We start from the raw sequence: 22,778 nt of genomic DNA, 5'->3' as shown, positions 1-22,778 counted from the left end.
TTTAAATTCTGCTAGAAGTTCAGCTTTGGAAATATATACAAGGTACATATGTACATCAGGATCTGTATATTTCCACTCACCGTCTTTCATAACCGCAGAGCAGGTATCGTGTTGTATGAGAAAATATGTAATATTACATAAAGTGCTATATTTAATCATAGCTATATGAGCCTGACGCTTGTGTTCACGAAGGCGGTCCCAAGTAACCAAACAGTGTAATTAATAAATAAATATAGAACAATGAAATTATTGATTACAGATCTCCCGGTATCAACGTCTGGTAATCTTAATAACATCTCTGAGGCTATGTCTGGGATGTGGGCGAATAGTTTCCTTCAAAACAACCCCCAGCATGTGCCAATAAAATAATAAATGCATCAACTACTACACGGTTGAGCAAACACAATTATTGTGTGCGATTTTTTGAAAGTATGAAAAACACGATAACATATGTTCATACGTTGGTATCATCTTAAAACAGAGAGACAGGTTTCTTTCATATTTTGATGTTGATAAATGCAGTGCTCCAGTAGTTCCATAAATAATAAATGCAATATCATTGATTCACAGCCAATCTCCACTAACTCTCCCGCAGCACAGGTGAAGGTACCTAGAGAACACATATATTTCTTCTCATTCCTCCAGCTTATAAATGAGCTGGGGGATTGGTGGTGGATTAGTGTTTGCTTGCAGCGGGATAATAAAGCGGGTTGATCAAAGTATAAATGGTAATATTCACCTCTTTAGTTATTTTGAGGTGGTGGACCAACGGTGTAATAATATAAATGTCAAGTATAATCAGAGTGGGTCATTGCCTCCCTTTCATATATAAAGGAATATTAAATCTATTTGTTTTAAACAGTCTAGTGTGCTCATTTAAATTCATCCCAGTCTGTTGTGGGTTCAGATTGGGTAGAGGCTCTGTTTACTCGTGTGGCTCTCCGGGCTCTGAGGGACACCAGGTTCAGTAGTCTCTCTAGCTCATCCCCAGAACCTGCCAGACTGCTGGAGCCGAGCCCACCGCGATCCTCCTGCGATCCCCTCCACTCCCCTGTCTGTGAGTCCCACGCCCTTAGGGGGGGCAGAAGTTGAGCCGGGTGCAGGTTGATGCCCGCGGGGCTTAACGGGTATCCTTCGTAGGCCCGTCGGGTTGGGGGTAGAGTGTCATAAAGGCTCTCTGTGTCTTCACCTTGCTCTGGGTCGTGGCTGGACTCTCGGTATTCCTCGTAAACAGGCGAGGAGCTGTCTTCACAGCTGTCGTCATGGCCGTGCCCCTGCTGCTGGTCTCTGTGGTCCTGTAAGGCCCCCATGTCTCTGCTCATGCTGCCTGTGTCCTTTCCTTCCCTGTTGTTCCTTCTCTTTTCTTCTCTTTCCAGGATGCGTTTCCTCTCCCACTCACCCGATTGATTTCTCTCCCACTGGAAGTCCCTCCTCCCGCTCTCCCGTCCCCGCTCTCGGCCCCTGTCACCGCCGTAGCCCATCACTTTGTAGTCCAGCTGGAGGGACCGCGTGCTGCCTCCTCGCCTGATGTTTTGGTGGGTCTCGCTGAGGTTGTAATGCGATCCCACCTCTGGTGGACGCAGGCGTGATGGTGACAACCAGCTCGAAGTCTGACTGGAAGACTCCCAGCGGTATGCTGAAAAGAAAAGGACAAGATGAACCTTTTTCGGATAGCTGGGAGGACTTTCAGTGATTAATAGTATGTCTTTAATGGAACAACAAGTAGAAGCGACCTACTTAAGAGACTTAAGAAAAGATTTGTCTTTTAGTTAACAGACTGTTAGGAGCCTGCGGCTTTATTCTCTGGACAAACAACGTGCTGCCAAATCACTGAAAGTATAGTTCTCTCTTGAATGTGTGTGTTACGTTACTAACAGCCTTTCTGCAATGCACAGTGTGAGCAAGGAATGAGATCATCTATCTAATAGGATCAGCCGGCGAAAGGTGACACATCAATAAATCACTTAACGTCTAAAGCAACGGTATCATGGCGATCTTATCTTCAGGAAGTATGTGAGGTGACAGCAGTGAATATGCTTCCAGTTACTAAAGGGAGTGATCTGAAGATGTTCATAATTACTTAAACCACTCAGATTCCATCTCTGCTCTCCTTAAGCCACAGCAACTAACTGTAAGAGCAGAAAAACAAGGTGCCTTTTATGAAAACAAAAAGTATAGACTCATCCAGAAATGATCGTCTCAATCATCACTTATGACCTTTTATAGGAGTGTGTGTATCTGCAGAGACTTTTTTTCTTATTATTTTGCTGTGTTTGGGACATTTCTGGGCTTTTGTCCTTGATGAAAAGGAAGCAACGGGTTGCCAGATTTTAAGTATGCCTCTTAGAGGACAACTGCGAAAATGGACACAGGGCTGAAAAAGCGCAAATATAGTGAGACGAAGCACCAACGGCACAAAGCTGGTTCCAATATAAAATGAATCTGGGGTTGGCTTTCACCCGAGCACACTAAACCTAACGCTTCTGGTATCTTTGAGCTGGGGAGGAGGGGCCAACTTTGAGTTGTTCACAAACTGCAATAGCCAAATCCTCCTCATTCTGCCTTTTTTTAAAAAGAAAAAAAAAAAAAAGATCAGCAAATGTTCCCAAAATTAATAAATAGCTTGTGCATATACTCTGGCTTGTTGTGTTTCTCCTCTTTTCCCTTCCCTCGGCTCATTATCTACTCCCTTGATCTCTTTTTATTTTCATAGAAATGTGTTGGTTGTTAATTCCGTGTACGAGAGTGTGTTTGTACATGTGAGCGTGCGCTGCATATTTGAGAGTACGTACGTGCGCGTTTGTTTGTGTCTCTGATGCAGCAGGAGGCTTGTGAATGTCTTTGATTACCGTCTCACTATGGAGCTCACTACGTGTTGTGTGGGACTGCGTGTTTACGTTGTTTAATTGCTCCACTTCTCATTTAGAATTTATTAATGTGCAAATAAAATCAGTTCAACAAAATTCCTTTTTTTCCTACAGCTGACTTCATGCTGTTAAATGGACTGACACACAACCCCTCAACTAATCCGCTACTTCCTACAAACTACAGCATGCAGGTTGCATAATTCATAGTTAGGTTAATGAGCTGTGAGTGAAAAAATATCATATTGATGAAGAGAGAGAAGCCAGGGGGGGGGGGGGGTTATCGTCTGTGTGGGACACTTCATAAGCAGTGCCAGCTCCTGGTATATAATGCATGACACGTGCGGACCGAGATGTCTAATAGACTGCCCTGCCAACAAACCACAAACCATGTGGGACTTCTTACTGCATGCCATGCTGCTGAAATATCTCCATCTCTGGTTGAAATATGTTCAAATGAAAGGTGAAATGAAATAATAATGAATATAATATGAATGAATGTTCTTACAATCCACAATATACTCTTTGACGAACTCTACACAAATCTCATCTTTGCTCTGCAGGTGGCGACTTGCTGTCAGTGAAGCGGGAAAAACAAAACGAATATCTTATGGGGAAAGGAAGTCTTTGATGATGAAATGCTCTTCTCATAGAAACGACTGAATGCAGGAAGGCACGGTGAGTTATGACACAAAGTCAACCGGATAATGGAAGAGGGAGGCTGGCAGAGAGCCATTTAGCACATCACAGATACACGTAAACAGACAGATGCACACACCAACACAATTGATAACGCGTAATATAGACACCTGCATGCACGTGCACACTGTAATTGTACACACAAACATGTTATCTCATGCAAGCAGGATTAATGATAAGGCAAATGGAGAATAATAAACATAAATAATTTGTATCTTTCTCATCATATTGGCATATTTGTCCTTTTCATGCAGCTGTTTCTGCAGTAAGCTATGTTTGGCTTGTACAGTATGCTCATTGTCACTTATTTTGACATTAGCACATAGCTAAAATTGGAAAACGTGTTTGTACACCGAGCCCACAGGGTTATTTGGAACGAAGGACTGGACAAGACTTCCATTCATCAATTAATTCTCTCTGGCTGAAATAAAGCTTCACTCTGCTGGCAGCGACAGAGCCATGAACGCAGTCTTGCTCTGGGTGAGTCTGGGTAATGCAATGCTTTGTGGACCCAGTTAATTACATGCAACTGAGAACAAACAGACTTACTAACTATGAGCCAGTTAATATTGGTTTTGGGACTGTAGTGCAAGCAACTGACAAGAACATCAGGTGCAACTGGGTCATGCCTTTTATGTTTTTATTTGATCAAAAGCTGTTTTAGAATAAAAGAAATAATAAAAATGCGCTGCAGAATCTGGATCCTTTTCAAAAGTTAAATAACTACAACACCAAGATTCAATTAAGATATTTATCTGCGTTTGTTGGCCAGGAAAGCCAAAACACTCTCGCCTAATTAGTAATTAACAATATTGATATCAATCCCAAGCTGTAGCTAACATTTGGAGCTGACACGAACATGAAATGTTAAATATACATATTTGACGTATTGATATAAGGGGTGTCGCCAGCTTATTTAAGTACACATTTCCCACAAGCTTTTTAATATCTATAATGGGGGTAACTATTAAGGTCACAATATTGATATATTTATGAATGTTATATGGGAGAACACTGATGTTTTCCTACTTATTAATCCACTCATGATTGCAGAGAGGTGTTTACAAGTAGGAAGTGTCGAGTGCCCAACTGATCCTGCATTTGTTTTAAGTCAATGCTGATGTTGATCATTTAAATCTGCTTTTTTTTTATTTACATAAAACCAAAACATAAACTGACATCCTTAATGAGGATCCGTCGATATTTGGTTATTAAACCAAACATTTGTCGGAAGAAACTGGGAACCTAAATTTACATTCAAGTCTGGTTAACAAAGAATGTGCATCAACAGAAATGGTAATCTGTGCTGCACAGGGTACGATCAACTTATTCAGAGTAAAGAATAGAAAGAACACAAAAGGCTGGGTTTGGGGATCACGGCTTGAGAAATAAGGCCAAAGGGATGGAAAGTTTAAAAGATGTTTTTAAGTTGCTTTTCATCTCACTCACCAGGGCTGTTCCGCAGCTGTTCATTGTCCATGTTTGACACTACAAAGGGAGAAAGAGAGACTGAGTCAGAGAAAGACCGAGACAAACGACACAAAAACCAAAGGGGAAAATTGAAACACAGAGACATCCAGTGTCAGAAAACTGACAAAAATATTGGAAATCTAAGCAGGATGTGTTCTTCTGAACAGAAAGGGGATTGAACAGTTGAGGCGTGGCTGTTTCCAGAACATTATGTCTTAGAGCTACAGCACTGAACAAACACGTTGGCATCAGAAGACAGGCACGAAAGAGATAGAGTTAACAGAAGATATTTTTCATACCTTCACTCTCAATATTATCAACAGCATCATTGACTAGACGTATGACTGTCACTATGGAGGCTAGGCAGAATGCAGAAACAGAAGAAGAAGAAGAACAGAGACAATGTCAGTGCATTTGTGAATAGGGTAAGGTTTGATGTCACGTCTGTATCTGAGGTGAGAAAAATGTGCGTAATGAGCACAGAGGAGACATGTTTGTCTTGTATGCATGTTTCATGTGTGTCTCATGAGAGGGGAGGGACACAAAGTCTTTGCAGCTACAGTAATCAGACAGGAAACAAAGCATCTACATGGGGTTCCTTAACGGAACAATACACACACACACACACACACATGATCATTAAGGTGTTAGGCCGCCTAACTTTAAACCAGGGAAAGATCAATAGTATTGAGTTATCTGGGGGAAAAGGCACACCATGTTCCTTTCTAAGACTTGTGCATTTGAAACATATGGATTTGGTTGCATTAAGGTAACTTTCATGAAGCATTTTTAAAGGTATATTTTCAGCTTGCTTTTCAATATGTTAATACAGCACTAGACTAAAAGTGGACCATTCCTACGTTCAGAGAATTTTATCGACAGCACTGCTTCCCAGCCTTTTATGCATGTTTCCCTTATTTTGCATATATTTTAGAAGCCTTACAGTATGTGGCAAACTAGTAAAGTGCAAAGTATGTGGGGGTTGTTTTTAAAGTCTTACCGTTGTCATCAAAGGCCTCCGAAGTGTAGGAACTGAGGGAGTGTTCCTCAGAGGTGGAGTCTGAGAGACATGCCACCTCGTCCACCAGCTCCGACACTTCTAATGTAACACACACAAAAAAACACAGGTTCATTTTCATTTCCTGGAAGCGTTTCTCTTAATAACCAATGAGCCATATCAACATGTCAACACTCATCATAAAAATAATGAATTTAGCCAACATAACTTCAACATTTGAAGGCTATCTTACAATACAGTCATGCCTATATGTACATTTATGGAACTATTGAATGCTGTACTCATTGTTTTTGTCCATCCTGGCCCGGGAAGAGATCCCTTCTTGGCACTACTCCACTATGCAGAGTTAGCAAAATCATGTGGGGAAGGCATTTCTGTACCAAGTGACAGCTGTGGATTTTCCCTTCTCTCACACTGAAGGGATGTCTTCAGCATGAACAGGAGAAAGTACTACAGGAAACCAAAACCCATTCCAATGTATACATGTGCATGCTGGTATTGATTAATATAGGCTTGGACTATCCACACCAATCCTCCAGACTCACAGGCATACAAACTATCCACACCGATAGACAAGTTCAATTTCAGTGCACTCAAAAATGAATTCAGGTCTGTTCTCAAGTGCTGCCTAGAGCATTTTCAACCAGCTGGAGGTGTCATTGAGAGTTAATACCGCAGAGTTACTTGTTCTGGTGTGGTTTGCTTAAGAAGATGTGAAACACAAACTCCTCCAAACAGCAGGTACAATGCAGCCCGGAGTACAACCAATCACATGAAATAGTTGGTGTGGCCAGCCTGCTCACACTGCAATAATCAAAGGCAGAGTCACAGTCACAAACCTGACATTTTGTCTGTGCGGACGAGTCAGATTAAATTTCATTTTGGAGAAAGCTGCCAGCCTTAGGGTCTCCAGTTAGCCGTAACCTGCATGACTTTAGAGGCAACATTTCAAATAAATACAAGTCGGCAGGATTCCTGACAAAGTTTTCCTTTGTGGAGCTGCTATTTCGGGGTCAGAATTGCCTCTTGAGTGATTGTTTTTCAGACAACTGCCAGAGGGGCAGAGCAGGTGCTTATGTGTCACAATGACTTCAGATAACGGCTTGTTGCTGTGAAGACTGTCTGTTGAGCCAAGAGACAGGTACGTATAGCTCCACCAGGTGATCTAATTTAGCAGCAGTGAACCGCCTGGTTTCACATTAGTGTTCAAATTGGGAAAGCCATACACAAGACACAAGACCAACAGAGCAGAAATCCCTGGTATGGGCTTTGAAAACAAATCTATTTGGAGTATTAAATGGCTTGGAAACAAGAGCTGACAGCTTTGCTGATGTGATTAAAAGTAACTTTTGGCAAAACTAAAGAGGCTTTATGTTGTTATGGCGAACAAATAGGAAAGAGCAGAAAGAGAAAACACTTTGCAGACGTTTCACTGCAGATTTAATAACTAATAATTCATTAATATCAACATGTGTAATTTATAAAGAATTCAATTATGAATTATAAACCCATAAGTTAGTATAAAAGAATGATGCTACTTAGCTTATGCCATAAGCCACCATTGGTTTAACTGACAGAATTTAACATGAGATTCAAACGCCAAACAATTTTGGAAAAAATAGGAAAACTTCAAAATGTATTAATCTCAGGGTTGCTGCGGGGTTCTCAAGGTGTAGAGGGACACATTATTTCATATACACACAAATCAAAGGATCAAGTTCTTTATAAATGAAATATTTATTGGAATAACTACACAACTAAACTACTAAACAGAAAATAAATGAATAAACAAAATGAATGGATTGAATGAAGAACATGATGAACAGTACAATGAATACCGATGAACCACAAATATATGAGAAGGATTACATGTGACCAGGTAGAATCAGTGACTCTTATCATTGATGGATGTCTATCAATTAAATCCGTCGTTTGACGTTTCTACCTTAAATTTGCTCAAAACATTTAGGCACCGTTCAGCAGCTGAGAGTTTGAGAAGCACCAAGGGAAGACTGTGAAGCAATTTATGTTAGTTCTAAGTTATTCTAAGATTTTTTAAATATGTGACTTAAAATGATTTGGCCTAGAACATCAAACTCATTTACATTTGGAAATGTTATCGTTTCACCTGACGGCTCTGACGGGCAGATGGGAGGTTAAGCTGTATGCGGGGAGGGCTGTTCCTCCTTGGACATCTCTTCATCTTGAAAGTTGTCGGACGATCGTAGTTGGTTGAACTACTCTGTGGCTGTTGATTCGGCTTTCTCTGATATCTTCAGAACCTGGTCGTCTTCTTCGTTGAGGTTCGGCTTGATCCATTCTGCCTTGTCTCCATCTTTCTCAGCAGGATGCTGAGTCATGTTATCAACCCACTTTCGCAGCAGCAGGGGTCATTATGGCACCTTTGCCAGTTTAAAATGTCTTTCATCTCAGAGTCTTTTCTTTTAAGACTCTTCAAAAATTGCTGGAATGCATCTTCAGCGGGGTGGTGCATCGCAGGTAGGAGCTGCATGGCACATTAGACGGCACAGGACGGCCGTAGTTTACAGGTCAGAAACACAAAGCGAGAGAAGAGGCGGAACCAAAAGGCCTCGAGGGAGAGATCTGGTGTGCAGGATTCAAAGTTATTGGTCATTGTTGTAACACATTAGAAACCAGGTGAAGGAAGGCACTTCTTCAGGTTCTGGCTACTCGGGTCGGCTGGATGTCCTCTCAGAGACGCTCCCGCTCGCAGCGGGCCTTCGAGCCTGCAGACGGACAGAACTGCCAGTTTTATGGCGGGAACAGCAAAACCACTCCCATCTTAACTGTGTTGATTATTTCATTTAACCTTAACGTTAAAGAATTAATACTATAGTTACTTACGGAGTCGTTTTAATTCTTCCGTATTTGAACGCGGTGCTATCTCAGCTGCAAAATGATACCAAATAGTTTGATGTAAAATCACGGAATAAAACCTGATCAATTAAAGATTGAATGACTTAAACAATTACACAACACAGACAGACATTGTTATTATGACACAGGCAGACATATGTAGATTTACATGTGTACCTATATGTATAATAAATGAATGCATAGGATTAAACTCAACATTCCAGAATGTCTGAGAGATGTGGAATTATGACAGTTGCAGGCAGACCGGTTGGTAATCCCTAACGATGCAAACAAACGGTTAAAAGAGTCAATTTGTTTTGTGATTGGTGTTTGCCTCTCATAACACAGCATGTCTTTGTCACCCTCGTCTGTCACATCTTCTGAAAACATCCTTGTCTGTTTCAAAATCGTGTTTTATGGACAGTCTGCGAGCACAAGCAGTCAGGGCTTGGCCCACCTTTAGAATCAAAACTCTGTCCATGAGGTCCAGGATGTCAGGAGGTCACGGTTCAGTGCGTATGGAACAAGACAAATGCTCCTGTGGCAATGTGAGCAGTAAGGCAGTGCACCATCAATACAACTATATAAGGAAGGCAGCGCCACAACTGCTAGTCTAATGCAGGTGATGGTACACCTCAAGTAATTATTATTATTATTATTATTATTTGTAAGTTTCTCTTTTTTTTCCATTTATTGTTTTTCCTCACGGATACTTATTTGTTGTTGTGCCAGTGACTACCCTGCCCTGTGCCAACCTTGGCAGCCATGCATGAGGTTACGGACTCAAACCCCTCCTCTAATCCTGCTGCAAACACTCAGCCAAACCATGTTCTCATTCTGGCCCCAAACCTTTAAAGTCCCCCTGCACTTTTCCAATTTAAAGTGCCATCAGGCTCACTTTTTCCATTATTTTCTAATTTTTCCATTCACATCAGTTTACATTATATTTAATTAGAAATACGTATTACCACTAATACTAAGCCCAACACAGGTCTAATTGAACTCAACAAAAACAGCTTCACAAGTGTCCTGTAATAGGTGCAGTAATAGTTGTAGCTTTTGAACTGAAAAGCCCTCACTGAGGTAGTTTACTCCAGCTGCATTATTAGAGGAACTGATGTTCTGGTGTTTCTGTGAGGCCGGAGCTGTCAAAGTCATTCAATCATGAAACTTTGATTAAAACATAATGAAGATCAATATGATTATTTCTAGACATCCTATACTTGAGTATCAAAAACCAGATTTGTTAAAGTATTCTCCAGTTATTTCATTATTTATGATATTTAATTTATTCATGAGCAGCAAGTAGAAACAGATAAACAACCAATATGTTTCCTCAGGTATTGACTTGTGTCCATCTATTGAAATATTAATTATTATACTTGTTTGTGGTTGCTGTGGTTTAAATAAATAAACAAACTGTTTCCAATTGATTTAAAGTAAACTGTTGATTAACACTGGAGTCATTCGACCAATACTATGAATATTATTTTGCTATATTACATTTTAATTAATGGACTGTGATGTAACTTTGACCCCAAGGGGCGTATGCCTTTCTTTTAATGTGCATACACTCAACAGGGGAGCATAACAAATAAAATAACCTATTTCCCATTTCCACAGGAAGGAATCAATAATTAACAGGCAGGAAGTTTCCGCCGCAGGCTGTGTTATTCAAAACAACTGGTTGGACAGAGAATCGAATTGTGTGATGACTACCTCAGCAAAGAGATGCAACAAACTGTGAACTGTGCTCTTGCTGTTGACAGCATTGGCAGCTAAATGTCAGACTGGAATTATCTGACAACTACTTCTCACCACTCACCCTCAGTTTGTTGTCCTCTCAGGTGACAAAGGACACTTGGACGAAAACAAAAAAAAATGGTAGAAAACTTGACAGAAACATTTCTTTTAGTGGCAGTGTTCTAACTACTTTGATTTTGTCTTAACTTTTTTTGGAGCAAAAGTAGGACAAGAACATAGGAGATCACTTCTGGCTGATTACCCTGCCCATTCAAACAGAAGTGCACAGGAGATGTAAGAGAGTTATCCAGATAGAAGAGGACACAATTGCCAATTTGAGCAGTGTAAAAGGAAAGTGTTTTATATTATCATTTACGGGCTCGTAATTTGGAAAACTGAAATGGAATTATAGCAAAAATAAAAAATATGAACCACTCTTGCTTACTCTTGGACACTTCCTTTGATGTGTGTGATCAAAAGGCTCAGATCACTGTGAACTAAGCTCTCTCAGTGGAGATGATGGTACGAGTGTAACACAAATGAGTTCATGGCCCGTGTACGTTGTGGCTTTTTGGTCAGAGGTCAGACACTGTTTGTGCACGCGAGTGTGTGAATGTGCATGCACATGATGGCAGTCTTACCCTGTGGACTGTTATCCCTCTGTGTTCTCTCCAACTCAAAAGCTCTCTGCCCCCATTCCTCCTCTCTTTCATCTCTCCCTCTCTCCAGCCCTTCCTCCCTCGTTTCCTGTCCCTCCCAGGACACTTTGTGGGCTGGACTGTGCTCTGAGCGGCAGGCTGATGCAGAAGGGAGATTGGGTGCCACGCTGCACACAGCGATGCCCCTCCTATTGGCCACGCCTCGCACGGTAGACATGTCTGAGAGGAAGCTGCTCATCTGGAGAGACAAAAGAAAACAGCAATGCATAAAAAAAAGGTAGCAATTTGTATTTGTCTAACAAATCCAATAACAAGTCTATCTCTAATACATTGTTTCTAATACTGCTTCCAATAATTCTCACTAGTGCACAGCTTAAAATAGTCACAAACTAATCCATCATTTACTCCTGTGGGAAATGTTGGCTACAAACTACAGTGCCCATCTATTTTAGCAGCCTGTTTTAAAAATAAAAGCTGTGATCTATTTTTAAAGATGTATGTCTTGCGGCTGAGAGCCATCAACTGGTCGGACATGTTTTTTTGAATAATTTTTTTTTATGGGACAAAAATATAGAATATTGGCAGCCTTATCCTTTAACCTTTTATTCTAAAAACATTCTTAAGATGTGTTTTAAAGCATCTTTTAAATCCAATAAGAAATGCCTTTAGTGTTGTTCTTCTCTCCACTTCTGATATGACTGATGCTATTGCAGGATCTATGAATTTTCAAATTATTCACATGGTGGCTTTTAAAAGCTTTAAAAAATACTTTTTTTAATATTATCACTAAAATGTCATCGTCCCATATCTTCAATATTAAAATGTATTCAAGTTAAAATGTCCTCTCTCTTACTTCGTGCAATGGAAGCACTTTTTTTGTAGACTGAGGACAGTGAACCCTTCCTCAAGCCCACCATGGCTGTTTGTAAGAATAAGAGTAATAGAGGAGGTGAGTAGAGGTACATGTACTCAGTCTCTTTCAAATAATAAAACAAATACAGAAGCTTAACATCATCAAACAAAATTGATATTATGGGGCAACCGTGGCTCAGGAGTCTACTAATGAGAAGATGGGCGGTTTGATCCCCGGCTCCTCCAGTCCGCGTGTCCTTGGGCAAGTGACTGAAGTAGCCAAAGGCAGTGCGATTGGTGTGTGTGTGTGTGTGAATGATTAGTTTGGATCACTGTAGGAAATACCCGGTGGACATCAGGGTGGCCAGTCCATCCGTCCATCCCCCACCACAGCACTCCAGTATTTTAGAGACCCCCCAAAATATTGAATTGAGACTTTCTGGGTATCTCAAGGGTCAATTGAGGGTTCTCAAACTCCCCGAGACCCCCCGTATGTCGCACACTGGTTTAGATACTGATGGGCATGAGGCACCTTTCATGGCAGCCGCTGCTATCGGTGTGTGAATGTGGTGCTGTGGTGGTGTGAAGCGGTTTGAGGGGTCAGAAGACTAGAAAGGTGCTATTTGAATGCAAGTTAATTTACCAATAATGTATCATGTTATTCTCTTATAAGTATATTGTGTGGAACTATGGAATTCTTTTTTATTCTAAATAAAAATCATTTTAATTTCAACTAAAACTGCCACAACAAAGTCATGTAAAGTCATTTTATGATACACATACACCTTTTTTTAAATATATATATATTGATGGATAAATCATTAATACACACACATGCAAGCTTTTGCATACCTGACTGCCCTCACTGAAGGTGGTCTTGTCACCATCTCCACTCCAACTCATGCCCTGGTTGCTGAGTCCTCCTGGTAGAGGGGAGAGGGTAGTCGGTCGCACCATGACCTGGGGAGGGCTCAAGGTGCTGCCTCCCACCTCCCCATAGATGCTCGAGGCCCCTGGAGATCCCGACACACGCACGGCCTTAAACTCAATCCCTTCTGCCCCCATGCCAGTCCTGTGCAGCATGTAGTTGGTTTCTGTGGAGATAGCTGACACACCCATCACAGCCTGAGTCCCTGGGCCCGGGTCAGAGTCTTTCCTAAATTTGATTTTCTTCCTGAAGGCGATGAAGAGTATGAGGAGGAAAATGATGACAAAGGCAAGGACCCCAATGCCAATTATCTCTCCTGGGCCAACGTAAGACAGGGGCTCCGCCTGGGTAATGCAAGGAGAAATATCATAAATGTAATGTAGATAAATATGATGAAAATGAAATATGGGGATTATTGTATAGAATTCACCTCCATTCAGACAAAAAACAAACACATATTTCCAACTTGGTAAGTAAACCTGTTGGGATGATGAAACCTTTTCTAAAAAATATAATTTATCTCTGAAAAAAAGGTATCACGGTAAAAATCTGTCTTTTTCCACCCAGTCTGACCACCAGCGTTACAAAAGTCTTACAACCAAAAACCTTACTGACATTTTGCTGGTGTAAAAGATTTCGCAACATATTATATTGTTTGTTTTTTTAAATCTACTTACAACTGCAAAGGACACAGGCATCACATGTCTGGTCTTGCAGTATGGAGGAAGTGATTCATCCTAAAGATTTGTGTTTTAATAGGATATGGGAGGAGTAAGCTCCAGGAGTAAAGGCTTTATTTTCACACCCGTTTCAATGTCCCTAAACACAACGAACAAAGCTAATGTATCAATTTGCTGTGAAAGCAGCCTGAAAGGTTTTGTCGACTATGGTTACTTCTCTGCTAATTGCAGTATTCTAGAGAAGAATAATAAGCACCTCCTCACAATGTGAAACATTAATTGGGCTTACAGTCTCAATATAAGCTATAAAGTCAAGAGTGGGACAACTTCAAATGGAAACCGCGATTTCCCCATTACCACACTTTCATTCATCAAGATACCGAGCTGGTGAACAAACCCTCAGGGAATCCGCTGCAACAGTAAAAGTTCTCAACTGCTTCACTTAGTATGCCGAGTCCAATAAGAAGCAAGCTAAACGTGCAGAACCTTTTGGATGACACTAGAGTATATTCTGTAAGGTTTACTCCGACATGTTGCTCATACTGATACCTGCATATCATCCCCCGGATCTGCAGGTGCCTGGTCGTCACAAAGCTGACCCTCGTGCCCCTCTGAACAGTTACAGTAGAACGACCCAAACGTGTTGACACACTCTCCTTCATTTCCACACCCGTCCTGGTCGCACTCATTGACATCCTCATCACATCTGCAGAAGCAGAGAGACAAATGCATTACTATGCATGGGAGTGGTGAAGAGGAGCCGTATCAAAGTGAAAGAGAAGAATCAAAGATGAAAACATGACTGGGAGTTAAAAAGAGAGAGGGGAAGAAAAGAAGATGCTTTGGAGATCATCTTTTCAGAGGACCTATCTTTTGCTAAATCAAGAGATTATCTTTCACGGATTCCTTATTATACTCAATTATATGGTGACTTGAATGAATATGTTTGAATGCAACCCCCCCCCCCCCCACACACACACACACACACACACACACACACACACACACACACACACACACACACACACACACACACACACACACACACACACACACACACACGCGCGCACATTTATACCCTTGGATAAAGACATGTATTACAACCGAACGTCACACAATACATTTTCCTCGCCACACGGGAGCAAATCTTGACACTTTGAACATTGTGTCCTGCTGTGATGGAGATAGAACTTTTTTTTTATTTTGTTATTTTCAATTACTTTTTGTTGATGAAATTTTCAAAAGACTTCACAAGAGTTGGACGGCTGTAAGAAGAAAAAGTATTTCTGAGTGTTTGCTGGGAGCTTCTTTGTAAAACCACCCAAAGTTTTGCCTGGAAGGAAGGATAGTTTACTAAACAAGGCCTGGATTTATTGGCCAGTGATATCTGCTCATGAATACTGAATACCCTACTTTATAAACTTCAGGAATTCAGCAAGCTTCTTTGTATTTCCGATTCCATGAGTCAGCTTTTAAGGGGACATTTTCACCTATTTTCAAGGAATTTTCCAATTGAATATACTATATTTTACTGTTATTTAAATGGATATATCAATCTGCAAGAAAAACATTTCTGTAGCCAATTACACTCAACAGTTGTTTGCTTGTGGCAGAATATAGTATTTGCTTTATGGTTTCAATCTGTATTTATTATTAACTGTGGCTCAGTAGAGCAGAGTCCTCCTTCAATCAGAGGATCGGCTAGTCCATGTCGATGTGTCCTTGGGCAAGACACTTAACTCCAAATTGCTCCTGTAGCCTACGGTGTGTGACTGTTGTATGAATGTTAGTCAGTCCCGATGAGCAGGTGGCACCTTGTGCATGGTAGCCCCCTACCATCAGTGTGTGAATGGCTGAATGATGACATGTAGTGTTAAAGCACTTTGAGTGGTCAGAAGACTAGAAAAGCACGACACAAGTACAGTCCACTTACCCTTAAGTGATGATGATTTGAACAATCTGAAAACATCTTCATTTTCCTTATTATTCAGCTACATTTAATTTAATTCAACTTGATCAAAAAGATCTTTACATCTTTCGAAAAATCATAAAAGAGCAGAACCATTTTTCTATGAGGGAAAACTGCTCTCTGGTGGTGGCTCCATTGAACAACATTGTGTAGGGAGGTTATTTCAAAGGCAATTACTGAGCTGTAATTAAAAAGCCAGCTAAAGAATGATTACAGGCTTTCCAACCCAAATCATACTGAATTAAATTAGAAACACTAATTTATCTCACACAATAACAAGTAAAAACAACACAGTGGGTGTTTGGGTGCTAATGTGAGCTAATGAGTGTGTGTGAGTGTGTGTGCTGAGTCACACACATATTCTTTCATGTTTGAGTGTATATGAGAGGAGAGATGTAGACGTTAATGTGTCTATATCAACACTAACCTTACTGTCATTGAGTACATACATTCATCAACACTGTTTTTATGGTCTGTAATTGTGTCTTAAAAGTGTAAGAGTGTGGGGTGCAGACTATGTTATCTTACATAAGTCCCCCGAGTCCTCTGGGACAGCCACAGAGGAATGCACTGCCCACAAGCCTACAGTCCGCACCATTCTGGCATGGGTTTGGCATGCAGGATGTCAATTCAATTTCACAGCGCCCCCCAGTGAAGCCAGCACTGCAACTGCACACAAAGCCTGTTGGAGACAGATTCAAAATGTGTCAAATAATACTGTGTATAACCATAGATAATAACACATCATATCACATTCTGTTAAGGGGAGACACACCAGGCAAAAACATTCTCATGGACTGGTCAATTTTGAGATTTTGGGCTATTTTGCTTCCCTAATATCTTCTTCTTTCAACAGCTTCTTTCAAACTACTGGAAATAAAATACCCAAAATACACATTTAGGTGTTTCTTTTACTAAACTTTGTAAATCTGCGCTTGTAGTTTTCTCCTAAATTAATAGAAGTTAGCATTAGATAATGCCTCATTTGCATATTTAAACATAACATTTCAGACATGTGTAAGTAATCAACTGGGGATGTTTCATGGTGATTTTACCCTATTCACATGTAGTATTGTGCAAAATGTATAGAATTTTACAATACATAATTTTAAAGGGCATTTTCCAAAATGAATTTCTTTATCATACAAAAGTTTTTTTTAGAGGGGTTTGTTTATGTATCATTCATAGCCTGATTTATATAATATTTTATTCCTAAAATAATATAATAATAATATTTTTTTTATGGCTGTTGACAGTAATTTCTGATTTATGGAGAGATACAAAGATTTATCTAAAAGTCCCTTTTGAACCTGGCTTTATCCAAGGTTCAGATTTCTGTTCTGGAAATGTTTGCAAACTAGCCCACATTTGACAATATGCCTCATTTGCAAATATTAAATATACATTTTCAGAACACTAAAATAATTGTCTTGATTTAAGTAAACTGTGGAAGTTTCATGGTGCTATCTATAAGTCCATTTTTAACCTAACTAATCTGGGGTTTTACTACCATGTGGTTTATGTCATTTAAATACAACAATACTATTGTATTGTTGTATTTAAATATTAATTTAAAATATTAATTTAAAATCATATTTAAATATTAATTTGTACAATATTCAATATATTGTATTTAAACAATACAAGCTGATGGTCAATACTGCACAAACAAGCCATCAAATGTAATCTTTTTCACAAGCAACAGTTATTTATGTCATTTATTTATACAACAAGATGACAAACCCACACTCATTCACACTGACACAGACCTCCAGAGGGCAGGCTGCTGCAGATGGCTCCGTTGAGGCAGGGCTGACTGACGCATGGATCCGGATAAAGCACGCAGCCCAACTTGACCTCGCTCAGCCCGGCTATCTCAGCGTAACGGCTCCTCTTATTCTGGAGTGGCAGCTCGTTATCGTTCAGCATTAGTGAGCCCAGGCATCCCTGGAAGCCATCCTGGGCTCTTGGCTGGGCCCTCGCTCCCTGTTCCCCGGGTTCTTGCCCTCCCTGGCCCCTCCATGGCCCTGTGCTTGGCCTCTCGTCCTGCCCGTTCGGTGGCCTCACTTGGGCCCCGAAGAAAAAGGATGAATCTGGGGCCAGAGGCCAAAGGCGGACAGGGGCTCGGGCTGCTCGCCGCCGCTCCACATAGCTGTCATCCAATGACAGGAGGGTGTAGTTCCTAGTCAGCTCCAAGACAACAGCATGCCAGAGGCCGTCGTTTATTGGTCTGCCAGAGATACCCATAATGCCAAGGGTGTTGTCACAGTCCAACTGGAACCAGAGTCGACCCCCTTCAATCTATGGAAGGAAAAGGAACAACCACTGAAATACAGCACACCCTATTGCTGAGCACATCTGGCATTGGGAAACAACAGAGTAAAGTGTATCATTAGGATGCTAATGTGTTTACCTTGAGCATGGTGCAAGGGTTAACACGTGTGAACATAATGACTCCTCTTCTCTGAAGTGTCCTGATCCTCAGGCCGAGCCTCATCTCCCCACTCTGGCCACTCTCTGTCACTCTGTACTTGATGTAACTGTTTCCAGAGAAACTTAGAGAGGTTTGGCCTGCACATTCACGAAACACCCATATGCATACAGGATAAAGTTAGAGGTGAAAGGCTTCAATTTACATAATGAAATTCTTGAAATGTGGCCACCCGGAACAGATACGCAGGTCCAAACTTCAAGCACAAGGAAGGATCAAATCATACCTGCACACTCGTCTAGTCTCTCAGTCCGACACTGGCAGACAGATGGCGCTGTAGGACCAGAACGGACGCACTGCATGTCTGCTGGACAGGACTGACCTTCACAAAGCTCCACAGGAGTGGGGCATGTCTCTCCTGTTTGGAAACGGGCACATACATAACAAGCAGCTGTGATAGACATACAGGACACCATCATTGTGAGCTGGTCTAAATTACGATTGCAGGTGTGTCAATGAGTGCAGCGCTCACCAGGGCAGGTGCAGGTCTCTGTAGGGCTGAACCTTTGTGACACCAAGCTGACCCTCTCTGTGCTGTAAGTGACGGGCGAGTCACCATCCATCACCAGTCTCTGTTCACACACGCTGTCCCCGCACTCCAGCTCCCCAGAACAAGCGCTGCTCACCACCACTGCCCCAGCAAGGACACCTCGAATCTGGCCCCTCGCTGCAGCGTCCTCCAGCTTTGCAGACAACTCTTGCTGGGAGTAGATCCCACCCATCCTTCCGCTGCCTGACGTCTCTGGCATCTCCATGGCTAGAAGCAAGTCCATGTCAGATGTCCCCATCACTGGCTGTACGCCGAGTATGTGGAGGGGATCCTGTTGGCCTGGTGACCAATTCCAGCCGGCCAGTCCCCGCAATATTAGTTTGATCTGGCTCAGGTAGCGACCAAGCAGGTCTTCCGGGGACAGGGAGTTGAAACGTAAGGTCAGGGCGCTACGCAGCAGCACATCTGTCACCTGTTCGACCTGGACTGACACGTCCGCTATCACAGCGAAACGTCCGTCACTCACTGTGGCATTCATTTGGTATCTGATGGAGCAAAAGAAAAGTCTTGTTTTCACAAAAGTTTTGTTTTGCATATCAACCAGTTTTTAGCCTGTGTGTGTGTGTGTGTGTGCCAGAGAGTGAGTTGTGTGTTTGTGTGTACCTGCCAGGTTCCAGGCCCGGCAGAGCCAGAATGCTGCCATCCTGTCTGTTTATCTTAAACATGCTCTTGGGCTGAGGCTTCTGGGTAAATGACAGCACGTCGTTGGGGTCGCGGTCGGTTGCATAGATCTGACCAATCGGGCCGCCCTGGAAGGTACCCGATACCATGATGATGAAGATTTCCAGGGGGTAGACGGTTGGTTTGTACTGACTGTTCCCAATGACTCTCATAAATATCCAGGAGGAAGAGGTAAGACTTGGCTTACCAGAGTCACTTGCCTTAGAGACGAAAACAAAGATACAGTAAGATTTCCATTAACTCCGATTGAACAAGAAAACGGAGGTAAAAAACTAAACAAATTACAGCTGACTCACTCTTCTGGCAGCTGTATAACCAAACAATAAAAAAACAAACATGGGTAGCCTTTTAGCTGGAACTGAAAGAATGCATTGACAATATGAAAGCACAGAACCCGCTTCAGTGTCACCATATTAGTGGAGGTAATGGTGTCTCACTTGTGTAAATTTGTTTATATAAGGCCACTTTAAAACCCGAGACTCCAATAGCCACAGAGTAATGGGCAGCTCCTAAAGCTGACTGTGTCTAACCATGCTATCACAGTGTATTTATCCGTCCACTTTTCCTGCATACATAGTGTTTTTAAACAAAAAATGCCTGTTTCTAACCTGGATTTCAAGAGTGAACTCTCTCTGGGATTCAGGGCCAAACACACGGTTGGATCTCAGACTTCCAGTCTGGTCCAGGGAGAAGAAATTTCTCTCATTTCCTGACACGATGCGAAACTCAAAGGGAGGGCCATTTCTAGGGGAGTCTTTGTCGCTGATTGACAGCTTCAGCAGGGTGGTGTCAGCCGCTTGGTTTAGCTGGAAGCATGGGGAGAGAGGAGTTGAGATTACCCTTGCACGAAAAACACATAAATATAAGCGAACACACAGAGATTATTACCTGTATGACGGCGGTAGAGTTGGGAGGCGTGAAGACAGGAGGGTTGTCGTTAACGTCGGATATGTCGATGTTAAGGGTGACAGTGGAGGACATGGCAGGAGAGCCACTGTCGAACGCCTGCACCGACAGAGAGTACCTGGATACCTAGATGGAGCAGGAGGGGATGAGAGTGCCACAGCATCTGTATGTATCAGGCAATGTGGCATGCACTGTTATGCTTGCATAATATCATACTTCATTGGGTGTTGACCTTGAGCGGGCTCGGTATTTTCTCTGCTCATGAACCATAAAATTACTATTGATTGTTTGTGAGATATTGTACTTATGGATGCATCCTTACGAGTTCTCTGTCGAGCCGCTTATTGACTTTGAGCAGTCCCGTTACAGGGTCAATCCAGAAGTGGTTGCTTCGGTCACCTTTCAAGATGGAGTAGGTGATTCGCCCATTCACCTGGCTGTCCAAGTCTTCTGCCAATACCTAGAAAACAAAGTGAAAGAAAAGTTGATGAAAAAAACGAAAGAGTTCAGAAAGACCAATATAAAGGTGGAGAGCCAATTCAACGTTACCCGTGTAATGGTCTTCCCTATAGACGCATCCTCGCTGACCAGAACATTGTAGATGCCCTGATTGAATGCTGGAGCGTTGTCGTTGACATCCATGAGTTCAATGATTACCATGGTAGCTGTGCTGAGAGGAGGGTTCCCGCTGTCCCAGGCCTCAACGGTGAGGTAGTAGTCCTTACACACCTCAAAGTCCAAATCATCAGCCACAGAAATAGAGCCTAAAACATACACATAGTACGGCATTTATATTCGATTTAAGACGTTGTTCTGCTGCGTTTTAGTTTTGCATTCGGGCCTGAATGTATCAAGCACATTCAAGGACCTCCGCTCACCCGTGTTTCTGTTTATGGAGAACTTTCTTAACTCGTTGCCCGACCGGATATTGTAGGTGATCTCAGCATTCGGTCCAATGTCAACGCTCGACGCCAACACTCGCAGCACCTCGGTTCCCACGGCTACATCCTCGGGGACAGTAACAGCATAGTCCCTCCTCTGGAAGACTGGGGCATTGTCGTTCACATCCAGCACCAAAACGGTCAAATGAACCTGAGAAAGACACCAAATTATTTGTCTGCGTTGCTGAGTTCAGTTTCAGCACTACAGACATGGACATTAATGGGAGCAAAGATACTAAAGGCAACTAATAAGATAGGGGACGGAGGCACAACTCAATTGAAGTCTGTGTCCACCAAAGCCCCAAAGAGAATTTCTTAGCTGCTAGATACATGTTTGTAGCGTTACTGAGTTAAATAAATGCTGCTTTTGCTCTCTTGAATTGAGTCAACGGTTCACCTTTTTGGGCACGGTTATTTTGTCTTCGCCTTTTGGAGGGAGGTGCGAAAAACAAAGCTGTGATGTTACGGAAACAAAGTTATATTACCTTATTATGGAGTGAATTCCTTGAATTTTATCTCGGAAAGAAATATAGCAAATAGAAATAAGAAACCTAAAAACATCTTGAAAGATTGGAGACATTTATTGTAGTTAACATTAATTTCTAATAACTATATTGGATGTTGTCAATGTTGCTTTAATTTGTGTAAATATATGTAATGCAACAACCCTAACCCTTTTTTTTCTATATTGTATTACTTTAAATTATTCAAACATGTTGTTCACCCTGTAATATATGGGGCAGGTTTCTTAATATGAGGCTGTTTGTGTTCTTTAGATTTAGTATTTTTTTCTGGTTTTCTGTGTTTTTTTTGTTTGTTTTGATTTATGTTAAAAATAACTACGATAGGTGTAAGTTTAAAAATAGTTACATCTTAGTATTTGTTCAGATGGTTGACTCTATTCGAAGCTAGACATGTGAACTGGCTGGTATAAGGAATGGGTCAATGGAAAGGTGCACAGATGGATAACAGGTCCAGCTGCATTCTATCTGCATTAGTCTCGTCATCAGACCTTCATCATATTTACCCCACTAGTCTCTCCTGGCATACACATGCAGCATATGGTACTGAGTCATGAAAGAGACACACTTGATTCCAGTTCCACTTACTGCAAGTGGGATGCCACAGTATTACTGCTATTATATTAATGTGCCTGATGCAAATACTGCTACAACTCCTGAAATCACTACTATTACTACCACTGCTATTGCTGCTATTACAGCTCTTTGTATTGGCAGCGGTTATGATACCTGCTGCAACAATATTCGTACAAAACAACCACATCTGACCTCTTTTTTGCCTGGTGTATATTTTCAGCTATTGGCTTGTTCTGTCAGTCTTAAAATGACCCAAGAAAAGAGAAACCTAGTGAGTGTTTTGCTGCATTGCTTCTGTGTTTGCAACGATCACCTTCCCTGTCTTTCCCATCCCACCACTGCATAATCTGATG

At 41.6% G+C, this 22,778-nt stretch overlaps 1 protein-coding gene across 1 annotated transcript in view; it reads right to left on the bottom strand.

Moving 5' to 3' along the window:
- Positions 1-872: 872 nt before the first annotated feature.
- Positions 873-22,778, bottom strand: part of fat3b (FAT atypical cadherin 3b) — a gene marked incomplete at both ends in the record, with an annotated part of 59,533 nt that continues 37,627 nt past the window's right edge. The window contains 18 exons of the mRNA XM_079172002.1: positions 873-1,636; positions 5,013-5,051; positions 5,333-5,392; positions 6,034-6,132; positions 11,313-11,568; positions 13,035-13,454; positions 14,340-14,496; positions 16,288-16,441; positions 17,529-18,060; positions 18,173-18,330; positions 18,477-18,608; positions 18,723-19,285; positions 19,404-19,681; positions 20,090-20,287; positions 20,370-20,513; positions 20,710-20,847; positions 20,937-21,151; positions 21,266-21,479. Of these exons, the coding sequence (XP_079028128.1) occupies positions 873-1,636; positions 5,013-5,051; positions 5,333-5,392; positions 6,034-6,132; positions 11,313-11,568; positions 13,035-13,454; positions 14,340-14,496; positions 16,288-16,441; positions 17,529-18,060; positions 18,173-18,330; positions 18,477-18,608; positions 18,723-19,285; positions 19,404-19,681; positions 20,090-20,287; positions 20,370-20,513; positions 20,710-20,847; positions 20,937-21,151; positions 21,266-21,479 (4,521 nt within the window). The remainder of the gene's footprint in view (positions 1,637-5,012; positions 5,052-5,332; positions 5,393-6,033; positions 6,133-11,312; positions 11,569-13,034; positions 13,455-14,339; positions 14,497-16,287; positions 16,442-17,528; positions 18,061-18,172; positions 18,331-18,476; positions 18,609-18,722; positions 19,286-19,403; positions 19,682-20,089; positions 20,288-20,369; positions 20,514-20,709; positions 20,848-20,936; positions 21,152-21,265; positions 21,480-22,778) is intronic.

The sequence above is a fragment of the Pholis gunnellus genome, assembly GCF_910591455.1.
Source record: "Pholis gunnellus genome assembly, chromosome: 13".
In the NCBI taxonomy this organism is placed as follows: domain Eukaryota; kingdom Metazoa; phylum Chordata; class Actinopteri; order Perciformes; family Pholidae; genus Pholis; species Pholis gunnellus.
Note: the sequence above shows the minus strand (reverse complement) of the source record. Positions and strands in the feature narration are given on the sequence as shown.